This window comes from Carassius carassius, chromosome 3 (assembly GCF_963082965.1).
Source record: "Carassius carassius chromosome 3, fCarCar2.1, whole genome shotgun sequence".
Taxonomy (NCBI): domain Eukaryota; kingdom Metazoa; phylum Chordata; class Actinopteri; order Cypriniformes; family Cyprinidae; genus Carassius; species Carassius carassius.
The window spans coordinates 25,291,693-25,304,712 of NC_081757.1; the positions used below are offsets into that span (position 1 = coordinate 25,291,693).

At 36.5% G+C, this 13,020-nt stretch overlaps 1 protein-coding gene across 1 annotated transcript in view; it reads right to left on the bottom strand.

The window, feature by feature from the left end:
• Positions 1 to 13,020, bottom strand: part of si:ch211-186j3.6 (neural-cadherin) — a 266,160-nt gene that overhangs the window by 170,502 nt on the left and 82,638 nt on the right. Inside the window, exons 2-5 of the mRNA XM_059534392.1 lie at positions 9,802 to 9,999; positions 8,862 to 9,087; positions 5,383 to 5,587; positions 2,255 to 2,366 (exon numbers count right to left, since the gene is read on the bottom strand). Coding sequence (XP_059390375.1) covers positions 2,255 to 2,366; positions 5,383 to 5,587; positions 8,862 to 9,087; positions 9,802 to 9,999 — 741 coding nt within the window. The remainder of the gene's footprint in view (positions 1 to 2,254; positions 2,367 to 5,382; positions 5,588 to 8,861; positions 9,088 to 9,801; positions 10,000 to 13,020) is intronic.

Genomic DNA, 13,020 nt, shown 5'->3' on the forward strand with positions numbered 1-13,020 from the left:
AATTTAACCACATTGTATATATTTAATCATGTCTCAGCATTTACCATTATAAAAACTGTCCTAGCTGTGGAAAACTTGAGCTCCTAAACTAATATTACAGTATGAGCTCACTATTGTATTAGTATTTTATATCTTCCAATATGTTAACTAGGCCAGCAATCTTTTAATGGCACTTTAGCTGATGGCTTCCATTATAGACCCTCTAGGTTTCTTACAGTTTCTTCAATTAAGTTTGTGTAGTTCTAGAAGTGTGAAAGACTTTGCAAAGATCCCAACTGCACCATGCAACACTTAACAAGTCCTTGTGGCAGATCCCGAATCCCCCTCCACCCCACTCAATTCCATCTACTACAGCCAATTCCAACACTGAAGAATAAGAATAAGATAAGGACAAGAAATTAAATAGGATTATCCCATATTGATACTTCGGGTGAGTCCTAATCTTATGCTGTACCTTCAGCTGAAGTGGACCCTCAGCAATAAAATCCAGCAAACCCCATTCATTACGAAAATGACTGTTCTCCCAGATGTTTAAATTATAAACTGTCCATCTCGTTCATTATGAATGTTCGATAAGTAGCCACATGTTACAAATTATTCTTGAAAAGAAGCCTCTCTTCTGTTCTTTTAGGCTTAACTTGAGCAAGCAGGATATTTCGTGCTCGGTGGAGATAATTGTTATGAAGCCCACACAGACGGGTGTGCAGATGCTGGTTGGCTTGCACCTGCTAATCAGCACATCTGCTGTACACCTCGCTGCATCACCTTTCCCATTCTGCCAGGAGGCTCTGTGTTAAGCTCTCAAAATGTCTGCCAAGACCTGTTATTCTCCAGGAACAGCAGTGCTGCTGCTGCTTTTTTTCTTTCTTTTTTTTAATCACGGTAACTTTCCAATGTTTGTTTGTTTTGTTTTCTTTTGTTTGCCGTTGTGTCTGCATAGACAGTCGGTCCGTCCTCTGCAATTGCTGTATTGTCCATCACTTTATTTCTGTGGTGCTTTGATATCATCTGTGGTTGTCTAAAATTTAATGAGAATATGAAAGCTCTTCTTATCATGGCTGAGGGCATGTGTATTCCTTTCCTTTTTGTTACAAGTGCACTCTCAGGAGTTAACACATAGACTCCAGATTCAATGTGCAATTTAGATACATGAAAGGGCAAATCAGGGGAGCAGTGCTTCAAAGGTGGTGTTAAAAAGAATGATAGAGGAAGAAGAGAGCATCTTCTTGCCTTGTTGTCTCTGTGTTTGTGAGAAATAGACTTTACGAGTCTTATGGCAAAGCCTCAGTCTCACAGGTCGACTACAGCCTGTTCATGGACGGTCTGATGCATAATGCATACCGGAAATAACTAATCTGACTGGTTGATCTTAAAAAATTTGGGGAAATAAAAGTGCACACAGGGATAATACATTTAGAATGAATATGAGTGTTACACAATCCATTGAAAGTCAATAGCATTGGGGATTTACATGTTTGAGCTGCAAAAGCAGTAAATGAACACCAGTAAACCGAAGTGCTAAATTATCTCTTCAATTAAAAATACAGTAAAACAGCAATACTGATGAATTGCATTACAATTTAAGCATGTTCTTATTGTTTCAAAACGTAATTTATTCCTTTGATATCAAAGCTGAATTTTAGGCAGCCATTACTCTAGTCTTCAGTGTCACATGATCCTTCAGAAGATTTCTCATACTCAGGAAAGTCACACCCATTTGTGATGCTCTCTGCCCTATTAGCATATACACAGCCCTGAATGAGAAGTAGCGGTCCGCCATTACTGTTTTCTTGCTGTAGCTGCTGGAGATACAATGTCAGAGCCAAAGAGCCATCAAAAGTGTTATGTGTTGGGATGTGCAAATGAAAAAACGATGTACTTAACCCTACCCAGTACCTAAACATAACAAATACAACTACAATAACTACCTTACAAACTGTCAAAAAGCAGCAAATTAGGAGTTTATTAAGGAAAAAACTCCTAGTTAATAGTGAATGTGTGTTCACTAATCTATTGTATTACAACAAACTTTTAATATTTCATGAACTTGATTTTCACAAGGATGTATGTAAGTATATGTTTTATTTAATATATTAGACATTGAAATATTTGGTTTCAAATGTTGTTTGCTTCTACAAACATTAAAAGCATGACAAAAACTATGGCTAAAAAGAATTGTATAAAAATAAACACTGGGTCTTCCTACTACTATGTAATGGCTATGGTGCATTGATGTGCAGGTCCAGAGCCTTACCCTGCAGAAGTGACGTTGCGGTCGTGACTGTCTCAGGGACACCGTCTTTGCTATAAATGGACTGCTGGAATTCTGGAACACAGTCATTCTCATCCATGATGATCACTCGCACCTGTGAGAAATATGTGAAAAGGAAGCCAGACGACACAATAATAGAAGGGTGAAAACTGTTAAGTGAACAAATGGGTAGATCATAATGTCTTGATTTGTGAATTATTATCAGGGAATACTGTAAGTTAGCACATCACTATGACTGTCCCAAGTATATCTTAGAGTCTGAGAATCTGCAGCCATTTCAAAAACGCCTTGCCAAATAAGCTCTTTTAACAAGATTCTATCATTCCTTATAACCATCATCCACTTTTATCCTGGCCCTTTCCCAGTGCAAAATTATTTGGTGTCAAGCATATATGTTCTTACATAACCAAGCATCTGTGCCTTAAAATACAGTTGTGAAGTAGCGAATCTCAACACACATGGGCATGTTATGGTTCTTTCCAATTTGTTCCATCAGGGAAGCTGAAAGAGGCACCTAATGCCTCCCATAAGACTGAATGACGCTGAAAGTTGCTGTCTGGAGGAGGAAAAAACACTGTGTGAGTGCTTTTGCCCTGACTCTGTTGCTCAAGCTTCCTGGCAGTTGCTAAGTGACTTTAATAACCTACTCACTTCAATTTCAGAGACTGGAAAGATTAAAATAGACAGGCAGAGTCAGAAATGGTCAAAATGGTGACTACAGTTCAGAGTCTACAATGTTACTCATATTTCTAACACTAACAGAGACCATAATCCAAAATCACAAGAAATAAGACGCCTTCATATAAAGCTAAATCAAAAGAAGAGCTACAAGACAGGAAGTCTTTCCCTGAGGTAAAGTTTTGTAATCTCAGTAACTGTTCATAGTCTGGTTTTATAAGTTTTACTCTCAGTGGTTATTCTGTTGAAAGTAAAAGCAATGATAACCAAAGATATTATATCAAAGCTGATCTGATATGAATGATACAGTCTGAGAGTACAAATATGTTTCAATTTAGAGCAATCAGCTTTTGATTACTTAATAAGGGTTAAATATAGTACCATTTTTATAATAATATCATCATTATCATTATTATTATTATTATTATTATTAAATTAACTTTTTTTTTATTTACTTATAACACACACAAAATGCACAACCATAATAATATTATATATTCTATAATAGAAAACATTAAAATTGTATTTTAAATCAACTAAAATAAATGTAAAATAATTGTTTTACATGAAAATGTTAATTGCATTCACAATATTATTGTTTTTACAGACTTTTTATTTATTTATGTATTCATAAATAGATAATATAGCCAATACAGAAGTTTCCATGGCTTTTGCAGGCCTGGAAAACAATTACAAATATTGCTGATATTTTCAGATTGTCCATGATTGTGCGAACCCTAATAACTGTGACTGAATGGGCCATAATTATTGACTCTAAAGCCTGTTCATTTTGCACATTGTTAATTATGTCATTTTAAACCGTGCTTGTTTTGTTTGTTGTAACTGGTGCTTTAGCACAGGTGTTTCGGGGTCTCCAGAAACTGATGTGAGAAGAGTTATAAAGTGATTTCAGGGTGACAGATGGGCTGTGGTGTAACTGTATGCAGAGAATGCAACAGACAAATTTCTCTCGGGACCACGTCTCACGGGACTCTTCAAAGGGTCTGTAAGTCTTTTAGTGTGGTGTTTTTTTCTGTATGCCCTCTTGCTCCCCATCTGCAGTTAGTCACACGGTGGCTGCATTGTTTTGTGACATTCCCAAGCTAATAGCTGGGATCTTGGTTGGCCTGCCTCAGGCCAGGACAGATGTATGGATCACCGAGCAGCCAGATCAAGTCATGATGAGGCGAGACTACATCCTCCAGGGGGATGTAACTAAAATGAATGAACGGGACTGCTAGGCATCTCTTTGATTTCAGCTAAATTGTTGCCTTTACATTTCCCAACCCTCTTGCTTGTTTGTTTGTTTTTTTCTCTCAGCCTAAGTGACCAAAATTTGAATGGAAAGTATATCCTAATAAAAATAGAAGTGAAGTTTATATATTTTATATAAACTGGAATGAGTGTACATTTGACACACAACTTAACACACAGATTTTAAACAGTAACAGTCAGCAAATAAATAAAATAATGAGTTCTTAAAATCACCAAAAAATAACAAACAGAGATTGGGGGGGGGGGGGGGATAGCACAGCAACATAAATAATGCAATAAAATAATAAGATTATAACACAGGAACCTCATAATTTATTCATGCTGCAGTGCTGGGAGCTTGCAAATCACAATACAATATGGAAGTGTTTGTTCAGACAACTGTGTTTGGCTAGTTGGGACAAAATTTAGGTGAAGTTTGTTGGTCTAATATGCGTTTTTATATGGATTCATATTAATTCATTTTATCCTAGTAGCCGTGATCCCTTATTAAAAACAACAAACTGTCTGTCTATATATATATATATATATATATATATATATATATATATATATAACCACATAGTTTGTACATACAAAATGACAATGAATGGACAGCTATAATCATACAAGTCCTTGAAATCATGCAGTTATTTGTATCTGGATGTGTGAATGGCATGAATCACTTCCCATCAAACTATCACTAATGATGAAAAATGGTAACAGTTGTTAGTGCAGATATCGACAGTCATCTTTTTCCATTGCACATTTATTAAACTGCCATTTCTAGTATATTTCTTTTGAAGTCCAATTCCCTCGAAAAATACATAATACTGAAGATTCCTTTCAGCAGTCTCCTTGCCAGTCATTATTCTGTAACATTCATGTTTTTTCCCCATAAACTGCCTAATGAATACATTTCCACTACTGTACTTTTCATTACGAGCACAAACTTATTATACATAACACATTAGATCTTACTCTGGAAGTAATGAAGATAGTCTTGTGAACAAAGAGATAATGAACCATTTTCTACCCACACTCTGAACAAAATCTACTGCGCTGTATAAAAATGTTTTAGAAATATAGAAATTGAAATACTAAAACTATCTATTATGTACCAAATATACAAGCAACAAAGGTACAAAATCAATCAATCCTTAGCATATGAGAGCACTCACCTCGGCAGCACTGCTGAGACTGTCCTGATTCTCGCTGGCCCGCACCAGCAGCAGGTAGCGGTGCTGGTCACTCTCGTAGTCTATAGTACGGGTCAGGCTGATCTCCCCCGTCTCTGGCTGCATGCTGAAAAGACTGCTGGGATTGATGAGCAGGCTGTAAGTTACTGGCTGTTTTTGGAAGGACACTGCTGGAGTGACAAGGAAGCTGAATAAGAAAAGACAAAAAGAGAGACAACCTGATTGATGATAACTGATTATTGAGTAAACAATCATGATTTTTGTTCTACAAATGAACAAACATAAAAGGAAAGAAGAATGGGTTAAATAAAACGATAAGTGAACCAAGGGTGTTGTAGCTAATATGGATATCTGTTAAATAGAAGTTTCTATCATTCTATCTTCCAAGGTGAACAAATTATCTTTATACACATTTGGTCGTAACTGAATGTGGTTAAGTTAGGGAATGTCTGCAGCAGGTAAGAGATTCACCACAGGCTCATTTATCTTGTGTAAATATTACAATTACACAGCATCAAAGAAGATACGGTATTGTGCTGCTTATCACATATATTGGAAGCAAAACAAACCCGTTACTGAAGAAAGCAAGCGTGAATGGGAAAGTTGTTCTCCTCATTTCGGATGACATAGATCAAATACCTCTCACTTCGTTTCATCCTGATGCTTAAAAAAATCCTCTATTGTGACTTTCGTTGAAAGTACATCTGTCCTCCAGATGACTGTTATTTAATTTTTTATTTTCCTTTTATGCCACGAAAAAGATATCACGGGTTCACCATGTTCATGGAAATTATCCATCCTTGATCACTTTTAGTCAGCTTTGACAAAAATCCTCTCAGCAAGCACGTCTCTTCAAAGTGAGTAGCAGGCTTGTCGCATGACCTGAATACAGCGTGCTGATTCGCTAAAATGGACTTATTGGCTTCTGTTCACAAACAACAAGGGCGCTTGTCGGCTTCTGCTGTCAAATGTGAACTCGCGATGCCTTGAAAGTGGACAATACCGGCTGTTTTGACAAAACATGTTTAGGGTTCAGATTGCACTACATGTGGATGATAATGCATGGCACTTAGTTTATTTTTATTTATTTTTATTTTTTTAAGTGGCGTTTATCGTTTGTGTGTATCAAGCCTATAGTCTATGGATCAGTAACACTGTAGGGTGCCTTCTGGTGTCCTGTACATCAATAACTCAATTGCCATGATAACTAAACATAAAAATCACTATGAAATTACTTGATACATTTTCGAGATTTATTTATTTTATTGTGTGTAAGAGGATGTGTGTTATTTTGCTATGCCCCATGCACTGCTCATTAAATCTGAATGATAGTAGAATATTGTCATATCATAAAATAAATAAAAATAATAATAATCCTATTAATATTTTGTTAAAGAAATTTGAGTGTATGGATCATTGAAACGAAAACTATATTTTTATTTAATAAAAAAAGAAGAGACTGTCCATGTCTCTTGAATGGTTGTCCACCCTGTTGTATTGGGGAATCCGCTCCTTTAGGAAAAGGCCATCCACTTTAGTGACATCAGGAATTTCAGCAGCTGAGGTGAATAAGTTGGTGACTTTTCATTTGACAAATTTTCTTTGTATTAGTTTGCTTAGTTTTGTCAATGCTTAAGAAGTCCACCCTGTCGGCATAAATTATGCAAGAAGTGATTCGAATACATTATTTTCAAAAGATGTAAGTTTAAATATACCAAATTCTCTTCAACAGTCAGACTAAATATTTAGCTTGTCACAGCTAATATGCTAATTGTAGCTCAAAATGTCCACCCTGTTGGCCACTTACACTCAATAGAGAGGACATAAACATGACAGGGTGGACATAGCATTCATTTGTAGTTAATATTGCTAAAATCTAAAATGAATTGGGGGGGGGTATCAATGAGTTTGAGAATGTAATTATATTAATTTATTATTATCATTATTATTAAAAAAATTTTATAACCCTGTTAAGGAAAGGGACATCATACTATTCAGAAATATAACCTGCATTTTAATTTTGCAATGAAAACGTACTTAACAGTAATATATATGTCCATGAAAGGGCAGACATATCTTATGGCTTTGAATAATGGCCCATAATTATCTAAAATAATGTGTGGGAGAGTCTTTTATTTATGATATGACATAAAGCGAAGGGGAAATTAAACCACCATTTTTAAGTATTGTGAGGGTTGAAAGGCACTCTATGGTGATACTGACCCCTACATACAAAATATTTTATATGAAAATATCTGAACATTGTATTAGCATTTTCAAAAACAAAAAACGGTCTATTAAATAATATTTTTCATTTATGGGGGCTTTTTTAGTTCAGTTTCATTTTTTCTTTTTTATATATACATTCCGAAACTACAAAATAAAGGCAAAATGATGAAAATCATGCAGTCAAGCAGTCAAAATTGACATTAATGTATTTTGGTAATCCCAAAGAAGCTTAACAGCAGACAAACAGAAATAAATGTGACTTCCTTTCAGGTATTGTGGTTATTACAACTCCATTCCCATTGGCAGAGGTTGTGTGTTGGCTTGGTCTGCCTCTGCTGTCTGGCAGAGACCAGAATGTTTGAGGATAAGTTAAAGTCACACCACTTTGGTGCCATGAGCAATATACTTATCCTAACATTAACCGTATTTTTGTATAGCTATGATGAAGCCAACCTGATTCAGTGAGATCTGCCTGTGGGTGCCAAGTCTAAGTTTAATAAAAGCAACAATATAGTGGAATCACAGGTGTGTATGAGGAAAATAATACACCGCAGCGTGCAATGCATATTTAATGACATGCAGCTGCCATAAATGGATCTAGTAGGCACTTATTCCACATGGATTTAGGATAATTTGCTACAAGGCAAAGCCTGATTTAATACATCTGTGTAGGGCACGGCTAATCATTCTTCCCTGTAGCAGCATCATGCAAGTCATTTCTCAATGACTCATCTAATATCAAAGGGCTACACAATTAACATTGACTGTACGAAGACAAAGTAATAAAGGGTCCATTTGTCATCTATATGTGGGAGCAAATTTAAATAAATAATAAAAAAAGAGAGAGGCTTTTATCATATAAATTAATTGGTGAAATGCATGCTTAACCTCTCATGGCTGTCTATACGAGCAGAACAAAGTTCTGAAGTTCATGCATTTTTAATGCATATCACAGTACCCTGACATAGTCAAAGATCATTATTTCATGAATTTTGCATCGTGTAGTACACGATGACTCACACAAGCTATGCTCCAGCGGGAAGCAGAGGGCACAAGGATGGCTGTAAGTGCAGCATGATCCTGTTTCTATTTGTTACCCTGATGGATAAGCAGTGTTCTCACGGCGTGGGAGATGCATTTAGGGCGTGCTAAAATTACTCTATGGAAATAAGATTTGCTGCATTTATGAAATTAGGTGTGTGTTTATGTGTGTGTGTTTTGGATTTACTCACGGTTGGCCTTCTGGTGTGTTTTCTGGTATGGAGATTGTATAAGACACGTTGGTGAATTGAGGAGCTCTTGGGCCAGCGATGATGGACACTACAGCGGGAGGACTGCGGCTGCCCTGCCGGTCAGCAGCCACCACTGTGAGCAGGTATTCTCTGTCCCTCTGCAGGGGGAGGCCTGTCGTCCGCACATGACCATTCTTCCTGTCCACCTCAAATCTCCCGTCACCTCCTGTTGTATAACAAACCTTTTCATTCTCATGCGCATTAAATGCAACACTTTGCAATTAGGTTCAATTTGCTAATGCATTAGGTATCATTTAACTAATATCTCCAACTTGTATGAATTATTATTAACATATTATGAGCAAATATAAATGAATAATGAAAAACAGTGCATGTTGTATATTGTTATTTAATGCATTACTGTTAGTAAAGTGTTACCATTATATTATTAATTGAAAATATATTTTTTATTATAGAACTAAAATAGCGGATGGATGGATGGATGGATTTGATACAAAATACAGCATAAAAAGGAATATTGTGACATTATTTTTTTTTTTATTATTATTTTTGCAATTTAAAAGAACTGTTTTCTATTTTTATACATAAAAATGAAATTTATTCCTATGAGGGCAAAGATTAATTTTCAGCAGCTATTACTCCAGTCTTCAGTGCCACTTGATCCTTCAGAAATCATTTTAATATGCTGGTTTGCTGCTCATGAAACATTATACACTATTGCTTAAAAAGTTTGAGCTCAGTAAGTTTTTTTTTTTTTTGAAAGAAAGCATTAAATTAATCAAAAGTGATAGTAAAGACTTAATGTTACAAAAGCTGTCTATTTCAGATAAATGCTATTCTTTTGGACCTTCTACTTATCAAAGAAAGCTAAAAAAAAATGCACACAACTCTTTTTCAACATAGATGGAAATCTGCTCACCATCAGACAGGAAGTATTCCACCTCTCCATTGATGCCGTCATCACCATCTCTGGCTTGAAGCTTGTAGACTAGAGTGTTTGGTGGGGCATTCGCAGAGACCACACTCAGGTACGGGAAAGGGACCATCGTCCATTCTGGGGCATTATCATTGACATCCATCACTGTCAAATCCACTCTCACCGTATACCAGTCAGGACCTGTAAATATAGAGATTTACACACTCATTTTCAATTCACTCAAACTGTACTGAGAAATGCCTGTAATCAATGAATGTATCAAATCAGATAAAGAAGAACAGAACAACAACAACTAAACAAAAAACAAGCCATTTAAAAATAGCTGGAGTGGTTTATTTTAATTGCATATTTTGTTTGATGTCTCCAGTTTGTGACACAGGACACAAAGCATGACAGGGCCCTGCATGACTGTGTCATGATATGGGTTTCTTCACAGCACGTCCTCAGAGCAGTTTCAGAATCTCAGTTTTGACTTTTGATGTTTATTTTTCACCAAAAAAATGTGAGCTACAAAACATCACAGATGCAGAGGCACATTTACATGCAAGTTGGAGAGAATGGCAGATACTAATGAGTGGAGTGTTTTCCTCGTGGCAGAGCTTGCTACGTTTAGCTGCTTCGTCGCCTCATTAAACATTCCTTCTTTTTCACAATCATCGCCTTGCAAAGCGACAGAACTAAAGACAGTTTCAGCATACATTTATGGACGACATGGTATCATCATGCATAAGTGAAAAAAGCTAAAGGCCAAAAAGAATGAAAACTGTCGGCCGTAAAACAGAAAAAAAACACGCTGGTGTCTTCTCCCCTTTTCGTAACTTTTCACACTCGTTCAATCGCCCCTTCAAAAGCTTCGCCCAATTTCCATTTACTTCTTTTTTTCTCTCTCTTCCTAATGAAATTCCTCCCTTGCTCACACTTTTTTTCCCTGAGAGAGGTATAAATAGTGGGCTGTCTGTCAGAAGATGTGTGGAGTGACAGAGTCACGGGTTCTTTGATTCCCCAGGTGATTGGCCCTTTCATTGCCTGTGACAGCACACCTGCTGCCTCACACAGAAGAGCAGCGAGAGCGAGGAAGAGAGGACGAGAGAAGCTGGAGTTAGTGGGGGAGGCTTAGAAAAAGATTAAGTTAAGCTCTAGGTTTGGATCAATACAAAATTATTATTAATAATTGATTAATAGATAGAGGAGATGGGCAAGAGAGCCTTATTAAGATCGATATATATAGAGAGAGTGAGAGATAGCGAGAGAGAGAGAGAGAGAGAGAGAGAGAGAGAGAGAGAGAGAGAGAGAGAGAATGTGTGAGGGCACAGAAAGAGAAAACGAATCCCTCAGGTGTGTCAGGAGTGTGTCTCAGCTAATCCAAGCTCATAACAGGCTATAAGGTCACTCCATTTTTTTTGTATGCAGCAAAAGCTGCTCATAACAAAACACAACCACATCCAGAGCAGTGTTCAGACTTATGCACAGGTCATTATTTACAAGGACACAATCGTCAATAGACGATTTCTTGCCACCAAAATCTAGCAGTTTGACTCATTGAGTGGGCGGCATGGCCACAATCTGATATCACAGTAACAGTATATAGCACTATATAGTTATTTTTGCTAGAAATTCAACAAATATTACAAAACTATACATCAACCACCATGAGTAAAGACTGTTCCTATACTTTGGTAAGCTTAAGTTATTACCTCAATGAGTCTTTTTATACCTTAAATACCCTTCAATGTAGTTTTGTTGGATAAATTTATTTTGATTTAATGAAGGTAAATCATTGTTTTGACTTTTGTGAAATCAATTACATTAAGACGTTATTAATAAGTAAACACTTTTTTGTGTGTGTTTAATAACAGTTAAAAAGGAAGAAAAAAAGCAATTTTGCTTTGGCTTGTGCTACTGCAAATATTTTATGGTAAATTGCTTGTGATGTTCCTCATTTTAAAATCTCTTTGAATAAAAGCATCTGCTAAATGAATAGATGTAGCATGTAAAATAATGTCTATTTTTTCAATATTGTAGTGACATAAAAATGACAGTGTGGGTTGGTGGGTGGGGCAGGGCTTGACGCAAAACAACAAGTAAGATTATTCATAACAAATGAACGATAAGCCTGGCATCAGTACAAAAACAGCATTACATAACACTTTAGAAGAAGAAAAAACCCCCAACACAATAGCAATACGACTGGATGAGCCCCATTTGAAGCCTTTATAAATAAATCACTTTCATTAAAATCGTCTGTCAATTTATATTTTTTATTCTTATTATTTATTTATCTGCATGTCTGGATGAACATGCTTTTAATTTTCTGTAAGCAAAAGAAAGTAACACTTTAGTATAGAGACCAATTCTCACTATTCACTAGCTGCTTATTAAGGTGCCTGTCATTAACATATTGGCTGTTTATAAGTACTTTTAAAGCACATATTCTGCATGACCATATTCTAAATTCCTAATCCTACCCAATACCTAAACCTACGAACTACCTTAATAGTTAATGGTTTGTTAAAAGCGAGAATTTGGCCTTTTAAACAAAGTGTTACCATAAAAAATAAACTAAATAGATACATAAAAGGTGGTGTTACAACAACACATAAAAAAGCTGTCAATGCTGGAAGGCTCTATCTACAATACAGTCTATAGGTTTCTGCATCTGGTTAAATTTCTTCTTTATTAAACAGCATTGAGATCTCCTTTACCAGCAGACACAATTTTAACATTACACTGTAAAATTTATCCCACTCAAACCAAATGAGTTTGCATACTGCACCAAACTGTATAGCAACTTGTTTTCACATTCTACACAGTACTCTGAAGTGCATGAACCCCCACACTCTCTTTGCTAAAAAGCAGAACAGTTATGCTCACCCTAAATGCTCCCTTAAGCACCGTGAGAGCATCAGGGTGCCTGTATGAGGAGCTGCTTAACATGACCTGCCAGTCAGAAGCAGTCCCAGTGTGAGAGATGGATCTAGACACTGAAAGCCTTTGGGGAGAAAGAGGAGACTGGAGAAGGCCTCTCAGGAGCTCTGATAGATGGATGAATGCCATGGAGCCAGAGGGCCATCAGCGATCGTGCAAAACTGATAAACATCACAGCCTTCTTCTGAATAAAGTTCCTAAACTTCCTCTCTGCTCACTGTACTGGCACAGCAGCTGGTGGTTCCAGATTCATACAGAGAAAGACATGCATTAGAG